Consider the following 15,164-nt stretch of genomic DNA (forward strand, 5'->3'; position numbering starts at 1 on the left):
CAACTCCCGGGTCCCCCGCTCTGCTGCTCTATGGGTGGCGGGCGCCCGCCGAGCCCAGCCCTACAGGAGGTAGGGCTGGGCTGAACTGTGGTTGCCTTTCAGACGCAGGAGGCCAGGTGGGCAGCTGGCTGTCAGGAAGTTCACTATCAGAGCCGCTAAAGTGAGGGTTTAAAAGCTGTTTGTGCTGAGAGCGTCTTCCTGGCCCTGCCTCTCCCCACCTCTCTGAAGGTACACTCAGGACAGAGAAAAACCACACAGCAGGGCTTCTTTGGACCTTGGTTCAAATCCTGCCCTTGAGCAAGTCGCTAACGTCCCCAAGCCTCGTTTTCTTATCTGCACAGCTGGGTTTGCATTTCGGGGGGCAGTGATGGCCGTTCATTGCAACAGTGGGTCTGAATGTCACTAAGGGGTGGCTGTCGCTGGGTTATTCTGTGCACCAGAATTCAGAAGCAGGGACTTATCCAAACACCACACCAAAGGGACACACGCCGTCTCTAGTTGCTCATGGGCCAGGGCACATCTCTGTGGTCCGGGATGCTTGTTCAGAAGGGTGGTCGTGTCTGCAGCACAGCCCAAGCGCTGGCTGGGGAGGGGCTGCTCCGACGGACCCTGTGAGGCAGAATGAGGTTGTGCGACATTGTGTCCCTAGGCGTGTGGGCTGGGGTCCTTCCCACCGCAAGACAAAGGTGGTGACACGGCCTGAGTGTGTCACCTGCTGGCCTGGGTGCCAGCCATGCTCCCAGGCCCCTCTGCGGGGCAGAATGAGCTGGTGTTCACCGAATGGGAGCACCTTCCGTGAACCCACCGTAGCTCTGCTTGCTAAAAGATCTGTAAGCCCCAGGCCTCAGAGCCCAACAGAATCAACGGCAGGCCAAAAACAAAGATGTTCAAGGAAAAGAATACCCTGAGTAACTCAACTTTTTCTCCCAGCTGGGAGCTTTCCTACAAGCGCTTCATCCTTTCCGGTTGAAAACAAAGTCTATGATTACACGCGTGCACTTGTACAGACATACGTACAGGGTACCCACCCGGGGCAGCTGGTCTTGGACCCAGCATCCTTCGTCCACAAAGGAGATGGTTAGGAAAGAAGACCCCAGAATCCCCTTCCAGCCGGAGGATTCTGGTGGCCCGGTCTTAAAGGGGCTTCCCAGATTTTCCAGCCAAGGATGGGGTCGGGGGAGGGCTGGGCGTGGTTGACCCCCAGGGCAGGGGGCAGTGGGCAGGGGCTCGACCGAGGCTGCTTCTGGTGGTGGTAGTGGGCTTTCTAGGGGGTCGGTTGGTCCTGGGAATGCGGGCCCAGAGAGTCACAGGGTATCACTCCTGCCCTCAGTTCTCCTGCAGTGGTGGAGACAGCACACTGACTCACAACCCCGCAGCCAGGACATCCTGGGTCTCCCTGGAGGAGGGGACCTATGGGGTCTGGGCAGGGCTGAGCAGGCAGGAGGGAGAAAGGTGGGCATCACGAGCCCGGGAACCGCTGAGTGCAGGTGTGGGTGCCGAGGCGCTCTTCAGCACAGCCCTGCAGGTCGGCACTTGGGGACCCTTTACAAAGAGGAAACGAGCCCAAGGAGGGTCTGGACAGGGTGGGAACCTTGGCATGTGGATTCCTGTCCAGCGATGTGGTCACACCATTTCTCGGCTGCTGTGTGCCCAGAGGGGAGACCAGAACCCTGGTTGGGAGAGGAGGGGCTGTCGGGAGGAGCGGTCTGGGGCCCCTGGTCCTGAGGAGCGGGGAGCCCGGTCTGGGGGCAGGCCCTCCTCCCTCCCTGCAGCTCCGTGTGTATGTATGGGGAGGGGGAGAGCGCACCCACAGGCAGTTGGGTAGGGCACCAGGCGTGTGCGTGCGTGCATGCATGTTTAAGGCAACAGGTCCCCGAGGCCCAGGCGACTCCAGAAGGGAAGGACCTCGGTGTTGGAGAGCCGTCTGCGTGCTGCCAGGCTGCCTTTTGCCATGGCATCCTCTGTCCTCCCCACCCCAGACCAGCCAGGAGTCTAGGGCCTCTGCTTGGCGAACGTCCATTCAGGGCATTTTGGGGCGATCCTGGTCGCAACGTGATCCGCGACCCTGGAGCACGTGGCTCCTTTCCCTCTCCTTCCTGTGGAAAAGTCACCCGCTGGGATGCTCTACAGCAATAAAAAAGGCGCTGGTTCCTGCCACACACAGCTGCGTGGAGAAACCTCACCGATGATGTTGGACCAAAGAAGCTGTTTGAGAAAAAGCATTGATAATTCCATTTATGTAATAGGCAAACGCGCAAAACAGGCAACACTAAGCTGAGGATGAGAGACCAGTCTGGTGGCTGCCCCTGGGAGGGTCCGGAAGGGGCAGAGGGGCTGCTGGGCGCTGGCCGGGCCGTGCTTCTTGGCCCGCTGCTGGCTTCACTGGTGGGTTCCCTATGTGAGAGGCCACCAAGCAGGTCACCTACGGTTTGTGACTTGGCTGTTGTGCCTCAGGCGTTGCTGGACCCGGTCTCGGCCTCTGTGTGCCTAGCAGGACAGGCACTAACACAGATCCTCAGCACACCAGGTGTGGACCAGGCCCATCATACAGATGAGCAAACTGAGGCCGAGAGAGGCCTGTGCCCCAGAGCCGCCAGCTGGACAGGGGCAGATCCGCAGTGCCCATCAGACTGTCCCCCCCCAGTCCCCTTCCCCCGTCACATCACCCCCACAAGTGCGGTCCTGCTGACGCGCCTTGGCTTGGCTGTCCTGCAGTGTCGCGTTTCTCCAGCCCCCGGGTGACGCCCCGCCTGAGCCGCAAGCGGGCGCTGTCCATCTCCCCGCTCTCGGATGCCAGCCTTGACCTGCAGCGCATGATCCGGACCTCGCCCAACTCGCTGGTGGCCTACATCAACAACTCGAGAAGCAGCTCGGCTGCCAGCGGCTCCTACGGGCACCTGTCGGCCGGCACTCTCAGGTGAGCCTAGCCCGCGAGCCGGGGCCAGGCTGGGGCCCAGTGGAGAGGGTCCACACTGGCATCCCGGGAGAAACACAGGACTTGTTTTTGGTGTTTTTTTTAATTGAAATATAGTTGATCTACAGTGTCGTGTTAGTTTCTGCTGTACAGCAAAGGGACTCAGTTATACACGTATATACATTCTTTTTCATATTCTTTTCCACATGGTTTATCACAGGATATGGAATCGAGCTCCCTGTGCTCTACAGTAGGACCTTGTTGTTTATAGGACTTGTAAGTCAGTCTACTTGCGAATATTCTAGGAATTCAAAACCAGTAGTGATGACATTGAAACATGCCAACATTTGGGTGCATCTTCATGGGCCTCTTTTTCACCCACCAAATGATTTTTTAGTAACCCTTATCGGGCCTGTCGTGAAAAATTCCATTATGAAGTCAAAGGGGACTTTCCTAGTGTTTCAGCAGTGTCACTGACCAGCACTGGACTGCTGCAGCTCTGACACTGGCTTGGCCTGCACGTCTCTGGGCCGGCAGACGTCTCGCTCTGTGGTCACAGCACACGCAGACCTCACCATCACCTCCCGCCCCGTCCCCTCTGTGCAGCCCTTGACTGTTCAGAGGACTCAGACCCCAGCCAGCTTGGCTGAAACCCATGTCCTTACACTGGCCCTCCTGAAAGAGGCCAGGGTTAGAGGAGCTTAGGAATGCCAAGAGAGCTCAGCCCAAGGACCCGGAGATAAGGGATGATAACAATTATATCAGTTATCTTTTGCTATGTGACAAAAAAACAAAAACAATAAAAAACCCCGCAGTATCAAACAGTAAGCAGTTAGCCTCTCGCAGCATTTCCAAGGGTCAGGAGCATGAGACTGGCGTAGCTTCAGGTCTCTCACGAGGCTGCAGTCCAGATGTCGGCCAGGGCCGTGGTCACCTGGAGACTTGACTGGGCCTGGATGTCTGTTTTCAGGATGGCTGGCCCTTGGGCCTGTTGGCACAAGCTCTAGTTGCTCTTCACGGGAGCCCCTCCACATGCTGCTTGAGCGTCCTCACAACATGGTGGCTGGCTCCCCCTCCCCCACCCCCAGAGGGAGTGACCCCAGAGAGCAAGGAGGAAGCCCCGGCATCTTCTGTGGCTTAGCCTCGGAGGGCACCATTTCTCCCTCAGTGTCCTGTTCTGGAAAGAGTGGCCCGTATGCAGGTGGCGTGGTAGAGCTCAGAAGACAGAGGACCGTGGGAACCGGAGGGCTCGGGACACACTTCCTGGACGAGGGGGCATTAGAACGGGGTTCAAATAGTCAGGGAGCATCAGCGATGCAGGGGCGCATCTCAGGCGACAGAGCAGTGAAGGGCCAGGGACAAAGGCTGCGTCCTGGGGCAGGGCCTGGGGGCTACGCACAGAAGTGGAGGCCTGAGACAGCCGGCAGTGGGGAGCCACGGGTGCTTGAGTGGGAAAAGCCACGGTGACGGGGCAGTCAGCAGCGTGCCCATCCAGATCTCCGGGCAGTGTCCTGTCTGTCCAGGAAGCGTGAGCCTCACAGAGTCCTGCCCCCACCTCACCCCACCCCTCTCCATCACCTTGTCTGCCCTTCTCTGCAGCCCGGCCTTCACCTTCCCCCACCCCATCAACCCCGTGGCCTACCAGCAGATCCTGAGCCAGCAGCGGGGCCTGGGCTCGGCCTTCGGACACACGCCACCCCTGATCCAGCCCTCGCCCACCTTCCTGGCCCAGCAGCCCATGGCCTTCACCTCCATCAATGCCACGTCCACGCAGCTCAGTAGCAGCAGCAACTGTCTGAGTGATGCCAACCAGGTAGGTGGGGGTGGGGGGCGGGGGGCCACCAGGCACTCATCTGCACCAAGCAAAGGCCAATCATGGCCATCTCATGCCAGGAACATGTGGAAGGACTCTGGGCACGGGTCTGGCTGGCACCATACCTCTGGGCAGAGGCCACGTGATCAAACGGGCCTCAGGCTGGATCCCCAGTCAGGAGGCCAGGGCTGGGTCCTCACACTGCCCTCGCTCACCATGGGCCAGCACCCAGCCTCAGTTCTTTGGCTGACTGTCCAATAAGCATAACGACTAAATGGAGAAACCCTAGTATTCAGTCAGGCATCATACAGGGACCTCATACACAGCATGTAACATGGATGGCTGAAACAGGTAATTAATATTGTACGGCTTAGTTTGAGAGCATGAGTTTACCCAAGGCCATCTTATTCGACCTTCCCAACGGGCTTTTGAAATGCCCGGGCCGGCTCACAAGCGCTGGGCATGCTCGGTGCCATGAGCATTTGATGAATGAACAAAGTCCTGTTTTGCAGATGAGAAAATGCAGTTGGAGTCCTAGAGACAGTATCAGATAGTAGGAAGGGCGCAGGCCTCAGAATCAGATCGTGTTTTGAACCCTGACTTACCTGAAAGCTCTTTCAGCCTGAGCTCACACCCCTGCAGAGTGGGGCTGCCACCGGTATTGGGTCACTGAGCCTGGGTCCACCTGGATCCTGGTTAGCGCTCACGATGACCATCCTTGAGGTGAAGCAGCTGCCCAGGCCACCCAGCTGGCAGGGCAGAGGTGACCACGTGCTGGGGAGGAAAGACCAGAGGCCGTGCGGTCTAGGAGTGGCCCTCTTCTAGAAAGTTCTCCCCAGGGCTCCAGGCGGCCACCTAGCACCTCCCCCAGACGGTGGCTGTCGGCTTTTGTCACATCCCCTGACACCGCAACTCTAACCCGCTTGTCCTGAGGAACCAAGCTCTTCTGTCCCGCTCCCTGGACTGGCCGGCCCTGTTGTCCTCAGACCCAGAGCCGCCCCTGCCTGGGAGGGCTGAGAAGTTGAGGCCGCTGAGTCGGGCGCGGGGTCCCCAGCATTTCTCAAAGAGAGGGTCTCTGCTCCATCTCCATTGTGGGGGGGGGGCTGCGTGGTAGGGAGGAGGGTGCTGGTGGGCCCGGCCCTGGGCTCCCCGGGCTGTGCCCCAGGCCAGAGGACCAAGCTGTGCAGTGACTCAGTTTCTGAAACTGCAAACACAAGTTTTGGCCTAGACGGCCTAGTGCGGAGGGTCCAGGGTAAAGCCCAAGCAGAACTTTGGGGTGCCCCCCTGTGTTCCCCTCTCCCAGAGCAAGCAGAGCAGCGAGTCAGCCGTCAGCAGCAGCGTCAACCCCCTCGTCATTCACAAGCGCAGCAAGGTCAAGACCGAGGCCGAGGGCCTGCGACCAGCCTCGCCTCTGACCCTGACGCAGGTAACCTGCTGGCCGTCCTGGCCGGGCTCGAACTGGGGCCGGACCTCATCTCCTGGGGCAGCTGCCTTGGGGCCGTGACCCTGTTGAGAGTGGGTAATGGACGGCAGCCTGCATGAATGAATGAATGAGTGGACCAGAGAGGGCAGGGCAGGCACGCCAGGAAGCTCAGGGAGGACCAGAACTGTGTCCCCAGCTCCCCGCACACACCTCACATGTGCTCATCAAATGCCTACCTGAGGGGGAGGGGGGAGGGAGGGAGGGCTGCAGCTGTCTGTCCCTGCAGCACAAGCCCCAGGCCAACTGAGTTGCTCACGGCCCCTGAATGGCTCAGGCCCCCTGCGTCTGCGCCCTCTCCCTGGAAATCTGAACCCCACCCTATTCCCTGAATAGTAGGACTCACATGTGCCCAGACACCACCACCACCACCACCACCCAGCTTCTAGGTCACTACTGTGCACTGCACAGTAAGCTTTGGAGAGGTGGCACTTTGGGCACAGTGCCTGTTTTGGCTCTGCATCACCGGGTTTGCCTAGGGTCTGGTGCGCAGTGGCTGAGAGATAATATTTTCTAAGGACTCAACGCACATTTGAGGCGGTGAGTGTTACAGTGCCTGGGAGGGGAGGGGGGACAGTTGCTGGCGAGAAGGCAAGGAACAGAGCATCCCGCAGCCCAGAATGAGCCTGTTGTGGAGCTGAGACCCTAGTGCATGTGTCTTTCTTTGGAGATCCTGCCACTTATTCCAACACCAAGCCAACAGGCACACAGCCCCAGCTCCAGGGGAGGGGACGGCATGCATGCTGACCTCTGGGGCAGGCCTCTCGTGGCAGCCTGGTCTCCACCCATTACTACGGAATCCACAGCTATGACACCACAGGTCCTCGGGGCCTCTGGTCCCCGTCTCCCCTACATCTGCCGGACCATCCTTTATCAAACCTGTAAACCATAGGGCGTGCTCCAGGCACTTAAGTTTTATGAAGTATTGGGTTCTGTTATTGTCAGGCAAACAGAGAGGTTGGTGACAAATTCTTCTCCCCTCACTGACACCAGAGCATCTCTGCGTGATGCATGGTTTCCACGTGGCTGGCCATCATCAGGGGCTGTTGAAATTGATGAGGACGGTGAGTGTCCACGGGAGATAAACTCACTGGAGCCGTGGGGCCAGGGCTGCGGGGAGGCGCCCAGTGCCAGGGAGTCCCCCGCCCAGCCCCCTCAACCCGGGGGGCTGCACAGAGCCCACCCTCCTGCCCAGCTCCGCTCCTACCTCGTGTCATGGAAGGACAGACGTTTATCATGCGGAGGTTGTCACCGTGTCACTTAGTGTCCTGACTCTGACCTGACTCCTTGGCTCCCTGACTCATTTGCAAGGTGGACGGGCTTGCTTTCTCTTGGCAGCAAATGCAACAGAACGGATCCCTTCTCAGCTTCCGCCCTCAGGTTCCTGGGCTGGGGTGCTGCTTGGCTGGAGGCCCAGGCCCACCCCCTGCCCCTGCACTCTCCTCGGATCACGTCCATGTGGCATCTTCTTCCTGTCTTCTCTGAAATAAGCAGGGCAGGCAGCTTGAGGAGTAATACGTCTATTTCCAGTTTTTCTGCAAGTGCAGAGGCATTAGGAGGCCCCAGCCCTCCCAGGGCTAGACGGCTAGAGATGCGGGAAAGAGGCATTCCTGCCCCTCCTTTTAATGTGGACCCAGTACTGCCCGGGGACTTACTGGACAACACATCATTTTCCTTTTCCAGAACACGTGCATTAATTGTAAGGTGCTCTGGGAGACGACACTCAGAACCCACCCCCTGGAGAGCCCTCTGCAGCCCCAGTGGAAAGCCAGTCTGGGGTGCAAGTCTGCACCGGCCACGGGGGGTGGGTCACGAGGCCAGTTTCTGCTCCGAGAAATGGACTCAACTTCAGGAGGGAGGCTGAGATGGAGGCTGCAGCCTCCGCTTCATTGAGCCCCTGTAGCCTTTGGGAACTGCGGTGCCTGTCTCTGGGGAGAGGGTGTCTGTCTCCCCTTAGCCTGAGCTATAAATGCTTTCCCCAGAGGCTCTTCTGAAAGACAGACATTCCTGCCATTTTACAAATAGTTTAGAAGTAAAGCAGGTCCCCCTAACGTCTGCCCCTTTGCCTGGCTTTGCTCTGAGCCCGACCCACAGGCTAGGGGATACTGGGGAGGCCTCAGCCTGCTCTGGAGGGCCTCGCCGGGCCTTCTTCCCAGCCTGGCCATCTATGCCTCTCCCCATGTCCCCGCTCCTGATACCACTCAGCCTGTCCTGTGTGCCCGGCTTGGAAGCTGCCCCCGGCCAGCTCTGTTGGCATCAGCTGGGATGGGGGGCCTTGTGGGGTTGACCCTCAGTCTGTTGCTGGTTCGGGAAGAAAAGCCTTTGTCCTCTTTGAAAGGAATTTCGGGTGCCTGTGATCAATGGAAGGCCCATCTCAGGGGCCTTTCCTTTACCTTGAAACGGGCATACATGGGCCCCATCGTGGCTGGGAGACATGAGCCCAGATGTGGGCGGCCACAAACTCACTGTGTCGTGGAGGGAGCCGGTCAGCATCTGCTGGAACGTCAGGGTGCCCAGCTGTCATACCAGAATACAAACACCCGCATTTTAGGGCTGTCACAGGGAAGCCCGATGCTGGGAAAGTATGTGAGTGCCATGTGTGCCCTTGGGAGGAGGGGACAGTAGAGGGTGAGGCCAGGCCAATGCGTGTGGAGTTTCCTCTTGCCTCCAGACAGGAGCTGACCCCGCACACACTCTAAATACAAATGCCCGCCGCCCCCCTGAGCCTGTGGGGCCTGCCCCAGCTCTCCCCAGGGAAACCCCACCAGATAAGCAAAAGTCACTGCCCTCCTGTCTCCTGTTCTCCTTGCCATGGCCGTTGACCCAGGACTGATGGGACTCCGAGTTGAGGGCCAGCCAGCATGTGTGCATGCTTGTGTGTTCATGCGTGTGATGTGCATGTGAGCACGGGCGTGGCCCCGCCTAGACCAGCCCACGGGTCCTCAGCACAGCCTTCACGGGGCTGATAGTGACCTTTCCTTGGGGCCAGGTGGCTGAATGTGGCTCACGTGTGTGTGCTCTGCACCCCCCCCCCGCCCCCCCACCCCAGGAGCAGCTGGCTGACCTCAAGGAGGACCTGGACCGGGATGACTGTAAACAAGAAGCTGAGGTGGTCATCTACGAGACCAGCTGCCGCTGGGAGGGCTGCACCAAGGAGTACGACACCCAGGAGCAGCTGGTGCATGTAAGCCCCCGAGCGGCCCAGCCCAGGCCCCGACTAGAGAGAAGGGGCCCCGGAGATGCCTGGGCCACCTCCTGCGCGGGTGGAAGGCGTGATTACTTACGGAGGCCGTGCTTGTTTCTAAAAGGGGACTTATAAATACGTATGTAGTACAAGAGATTAACAAAAATAATGGAAAATTAGAAGGAAAGAAACAATAAAATGAAGCCCAAAGTAAAGGTAGTATTAAAAACCAAGTGCTCAGGGCTTCCCTGGTGGTGCAGTGGTTGAGAGTCCGCCTGCCAACGCAGGGGACGCAGGTTCGTGCCCCGGTCTGGGAGGATCCCACATGCCGTGGAGCGGCTGGGCCCGTGAGCCATGGCCACTGAGCCTGTGCGTCCGGAGCCTATGCTCCGCAATGGGAGAGGCCACAGCAGTGAGAGGCCTGCATACTGCAAAAAAAAAAAAAAAAAAAAAAACCAAGTGCTCTGAGCTTGGTCTTCTTTTATTTTTATTTTTTTCTGGAGCTTCCTGGCAGCCAATGCAAAGAAGGAAATAAGATTAGGTAAGCCAGCCAGCATCCACAAGATAACAACAAACCTGACCCTGAAACCTGAAAGAAGTTTCTCCCATGGAGGGAGGAGTTGGTCATTTCCTCTTGGAGACCATGCACAGATACCCAGTGTACGTGGGTGCAGCTGGGTGTTTATACCCATACAGGGAGGGGACTGCTGTATGATGCCTGGGTACTGACGGATCAGGAGATCAGAGAAGGCCGTGGGAGCTGGGTGTGCCCTTCAGGGTCTGCCTGTAAACTTTCTACAACAGCAGCCACTGTGGGCTCACTCATGCAGTGCAAACAGCAGGAACAGGAGCTCAAGGTAGGAGGTGCCTGGCTTCCAACCTGGCTCCACCACAGCTAGCCAAGTGGTTCTGAACAAGTGACTGAACCTCTGTGAGCCTCGGGTTTTTTCTCCTGTAAATAGAGGTGAAGCCCACTCTACAGAGGGGTGAAGGTTGACCATGATACCAGCATAAGCACTTAGCAGAGAGCAACCCTCCATACACGGGCATTCCCTCCCGGCTTCACCTCCCTGTTCCCCAGGCCGGCCCCGAGTGGTTCCCTCTTCTCCGTCCAGAAAAGAACTTAAAGTCAAGAATAAACCTCCCCCAACCCCAACACACACTCCTTGGTGAGTGAGTGTCTATAAAGATGAATCTACACCAAGCTGGAAGCTCAAATGCTGGGTAGATCCCCACTCGGCAACTCTCTTACATTGTAACCAATTTAATTGTAAAACTGAGTTAGCTACCTGACATTTTTTTAATATTTCAAAAATTATGTAAGTATTATATAAACATGTTCTCTTTATAATCAAATTGAGCACTATGGAAGTATATAAAATGTAGAGTAAAAATCCCTCTACCCTCTCCTTTCTCACCACCAAAGACAAGCATTGTCCAGAGTTGAGCGTGAATCCTCCAGATGGCTTCTGTTCACACGCGCACGCGCACACACACACACACACACACTGGTCACACCCAGGAGCCATCCCACAAGAGCCACGTCCTCCCTAGCTCTGTGAAATCAACATTTAAGACACCACCCACTCCCCCTGCTTCCTTTTCTTGTGGGCTTGCTCTCAAAGACTGTAGGTTTCTTTGGTGTTGAGGTTTTTCTCCCCCAATTTTCACCCAGGGGACTGGAATTTCTCAGCAAACCCATTGCTGCTGACGTCAAGCCTGTAAAGCATGGTTTTATCTCATCGTCCTGGGACTCAAACATAATTTTTCAACCAAGTGCTCTGAGCTAGAGTTCACATACATATCTTTTTTTTTTTGGAGCTTCCTGGCCGCCAATGCAAAGAGGGAAATAAGATTAGTTCAGCCAGCCAGCGCCTGCAAGATATTAACACCTCTTTGGGTTAAACAAGTCTTGAGGTGGAGTAGGGGCCACTGGAGCTGTGAGCTTTGGGACAAATCAGATAGATGAAAGGGGGATAAAAGAAGATCTGGAGCCGGAGGGGTTACAGGCAGAGAGGTGGAGGGGAGGATGTAAAAGATGCCCAGGAAGGAGTGGTCAGCCCTAAAGAGTGGGGAGGGGATTCCTCAAGTAAAGGCAGGGGCTCCAGACGTGGGAAGAAGGGCTCCAGCTGCAGGCTCCTGCCTGGGTCCTGGGGCTGTGGGTGACTGTCTGCACCTGGCCCTGAAAGGAGCAGGTTCCTGTGTTGGGGTGTGGGGAGCAGGCTGGTCTGCTCAGCTCCGTCTCTCTCTCTGCTCCCTGGGAAGATGGATGGCCTGGGCACGCATGCGAACTGGAGCCCCTAGTCAATTATTAACAATTTGTTGCTAAGCAAACCAATAAGAAAAAAATGAAAGGTATTGTCAGGAAGCATTTTTATCATTTGAAAGGCTTTCAAAATGGAAAGTGAGGCTAATATAGTAAGATTTCCCTGGAAGTTCAAAGCGCCATAGATTTTGCTTGCTCTGATGTCGGCATTTGGATGCATGATGGTCCAGCCTGTCACCCAGGGCGCGAGGGCCCAGCGGTTTTCTGTCCTGCGGGGAGAAGATGCTGCTGGACCCCAGATGCTCAGCTCCGGCACAGCCTTGTAGGTTGCAAAGGTCTACAGAAGCGCCGTGCAATAGAAAGACACCACCAGCCCCAGTGCCAGCCCCACAGGTAGTCTTACATTAGCTAGGGGCACGTTTAAGCAGAGTGAAAGGAAACAGGTAAAATTAATTGGATTCATGTATCAATATTTTGTTTAACCCAAAATACCTAATATTATCCTTTCTGCATGCAGTCAATATATCACAAAATTATTGAGATATTTTACATCCTTTTTTCATTCTCAGTCTTTGAAACAGGTGTGTGGTTTATACTTACAGCCCATCCTGGTCGGGAGCAACCACCTTTCAGGGGTGCAACAGCCACAAGCGGAGAATGGCCACCAAATGGGACAGTGTGGGTCCAGATATGGTGGCAGAGATGCCACCATTCCCACTCCCCAGTTAAACAGACAACCTGAAAGATTAAGGACATAAAGGTCCTGAGGCCCCACCCACGTATCAACACATCCCAAAGCTCAGAAGTAGTAAGAGCCCTGCTCCAGTGAGGACTGCAGCCTTCAGTTAAATCATGAAAGCAAGTAACAAAACCAAATGTCCTACTCAGGGCGGCTTGCTTTGCTACCTGTGACAGAAAACCTCCGTGGCCTGTTGCTGCCCATCACAGGGAGCAACTGCCCCCGGGGGGCGCACAGGTGATGGGCCCAGGGCAGAGGCCAGAAGGTGTGGGTGCAGGGGCTGAGAGAAAGAGAAAAATTCTCCCCATGCTCCTGACCCAGGGCAGTGCTGGCTGGGGTGGGTCTGAGGCCCACTCGTCCAGGGAAGGCTTTCTGGCCATGCACTTCCCAGCTGCGCCCGGGATGCCCCCCCGCTCCGAGCACCGAGGGCCCCCACCACCACTGCAGGATCAGCTGGATGTCTTGGGCTGTCCCACCTTGCCTTCCTGGGCCGTTTTGTCCCCCGGGCAGCATCACACACTGCCCAGGGCACACGGTCAGGGTCAGACTCTAGCTCCCTCCTGGGCAGGCTACTTTCACAACCTGGGCTTTTGTGAAAAGGGGACAAAGCTGTCATCTCATGGGTCACTGTCAAAAAGAGAGACGAGGATGCATTTATGTTTCTGTTACGATAAGAATGTTAGGGACCTCCCTGGCGGTCCGGTGGTTAGGGCTCGGTGCTCTCACTGCCGGGGCCAGGCTTCAACCCCTGGTCGGGGAGCTAAGATCCCACAAGCCTCGTGGCCTAAAAGAGAAACAAAAATATTATTTAAAAATTTCTGGAGCCATAGGGACAAGCTTGGGAGAGGCTGCTCGTGCCCCCACTGTGTGCATGTCTGCCCCACCGCAGCTAATGAGTGCCTACTGTTTGCAGCCTGGAAGTATCATCATAACCATCAGTTCTCCATAGACCAGAGCCTAGAGCCCAGACTGGTGTCTTTGACCATCATGGAGGGTCACTTTGATGACTAATTGGAAGATGCAGCCCAGATAACTCACGAGGAGGCGTGGCCGGCACCTGGATGCTGGCCCATGCGGCGGCTGGTCTGCATAGACCAGGTGGGGTCTGGAGGGGTGGGTGGACGGGCTCACCCTTCCCTGTGGGCTTCTTCCCGGCAGCACATCAACAACGAGCACATCCACGGGGAGAAGAAGGAGTTCGTGTGTCGCTGGCAGGCCTGCACGCGGGAGCAGAAGCCCTTCAAGGCGCAGTACATGCTGGTGGTGCACATGCGCAGACACACGGGCGAGAAGCCCCACAAGTGCACGGTGAGTGGCCGCGGGCCGGCCCATCGGCCAGCTGATGGGGCTGGTGTGGGCAAACCTGGTGAACAGCGTTGGGACAGGCCTTGCCAACAGGGTGTCCTGTCTGCCCCCGCCCAGTCTTGGGTCCTGGGGGCCCTTCTGTCTGTCTGCTGCCCCAGATCTTCGCTTACTCTCCCTGTGGGGCAGTGTGTGCATCTCGGTACCTGCGGGGGGTGGGGGGCATGCTGGTGTCTCTGTGGTTGTGTCTGTGTTACTAGGAGCCCCACGGCGCAGCTGTGCCCTCACCCGACTGGGTGACCCTGGGCAGGGGGCCAGCTTGGTGGCTCGCTGCAACCTGTCCTCTGCACAGAAAAGAGTTTCACTGGAGAGTCACAGATTGAGCGATGACGGGTTAAAAGTCACTTTGGTTGAGTTTTTTTTTAAAGTGGGAACGCAGTGATAAGACCTTTTAGACAGTCTCCCTTATGGAGTCAACAGGATTTGTGACGCTATTGGGTTGGCCAAAAAGTTCGGGGGAAACCCGAACGAACTTTCTGGCCAGCCCAATATTTGGTGAGACCTTTATTTTAATTTAATTTTATTTATTTTTGTATACAGCAGGTTCCTATTAGTTATCCATTTTATATATATTAGTGTATACATGTCAATCCCAATCTCCCAGTTCATCACAGCACCACCCCTCCCCCGCCACTTTCCCCCCTTGGTATCCATACGTTTGTTGTCTACATTTGTGTCTCTATTTCTGCGCTGCAAACCGGTTCGTCTGTGCCATTTCTCTAGGTTCCACATATATGCGTTGATATAGGTGAGACCCTTTTTTAACACACAGGAATTGCTCCCTCTTTCAAAGAGCGGTGGCCCTGTGATGCACTCCTGTGGCTGTGACAGAGGCCTCTGGGAACTGCTCTTTATGAATTACCGTATTTCATAGATTCTGAGACACACACTTCATTCTCATTTTAATGACTCTGAAATCAGTCTGTCTTAAAATTGGTGGTGTCCAGGATTCAATGAAATACACTACCTTTGTTGGCAAGGTTTTGGGTTTTTTTAATTGAGATAGAATTCACATACCATAAAGTTCACCCTTTTAAAAAAATGTACAATTCAGTGATTTTGAGCGAATTCACAAACTTGTGCAGCCTTCACCGCTAGCTACTTTCAGGACATTTTCAACACCTCCCCAAAAGAAACCCCATACCCACCAGCAATCACCCCCGTGCCCCCCTCCCCTGCATCCCCTGACCACCACTAATTTGCTTTCTGTCTCTATCAACATGCTTCTTCTGGGCAGTTCATAAAAATGGAATCATACAATGTGTAGCCTCTGTGTCTTCTCCTTCACTTAGCATGTTTTCAGGGCTCCTCCGTGTAGTATCATGTATGAGTATTTCATTTCTTTTTGTGGCTAAATAATACTCCACTGTGGACAGATCACAGTTTTTTATGCATTAATCAGTTGG

General features: G+C 55.9%; 1 protein-coding gene across 1 annotated transcript in view; it reads left to right on the forward strand.

Moving 5' to 3' along the window:
• Positions 1 to 15,164, forward strand: part of GLI2 (GLI family zinc finger 2) — a 183,071-nt gene that overhangs the window by 156,218 nt on the left and 11,689 nt on the right. Inside the window, exons 5-9 of the mRNA XM_027099177.1 lie at positions 2,716 to 2,917; positions 4,514 to 4,727; positions 6,031 to 6,153; positions 9,257 to 9,391; positions 13,555 to 13,704. Coding sequence (XP_026954978.1) covers positions 2,716 to 2,917; positions 4,514 to 4,727; positions 6,031 to 6,153; positions 9,257 to 9,391; positions 13,555 to 13,704 — 824 coding nt within the window. The remainder of the gene's footprint in view (positions 1 to 2,715; positions 2,918 to 4,513; positions 4,728 to 6,030; positions 6,154 to 9,256; positions 9,392 to 13,554; positions 13,705 to 15,164) is intronic.

The sequence above is a fragment of the Aethalodelphis obliquidens genome, unplaced genomic scaffold, assembly GCF_003676395.1.
Source record: "Aethalodelphis obliquidens isolate GAN/ISIS:26980383/991018 unplaced genomic scaffold, ASM367639v1 scaffold129, whole genome shotgun sequence".
NCBI classification, from domain to species: domain Eukaryota; kingdom Metazoa; phylum Chordata; class Mammalia; order Artiodactyla; family Delphinidae; genus Aethalodelphis; species Aethalodelphis obliquidens.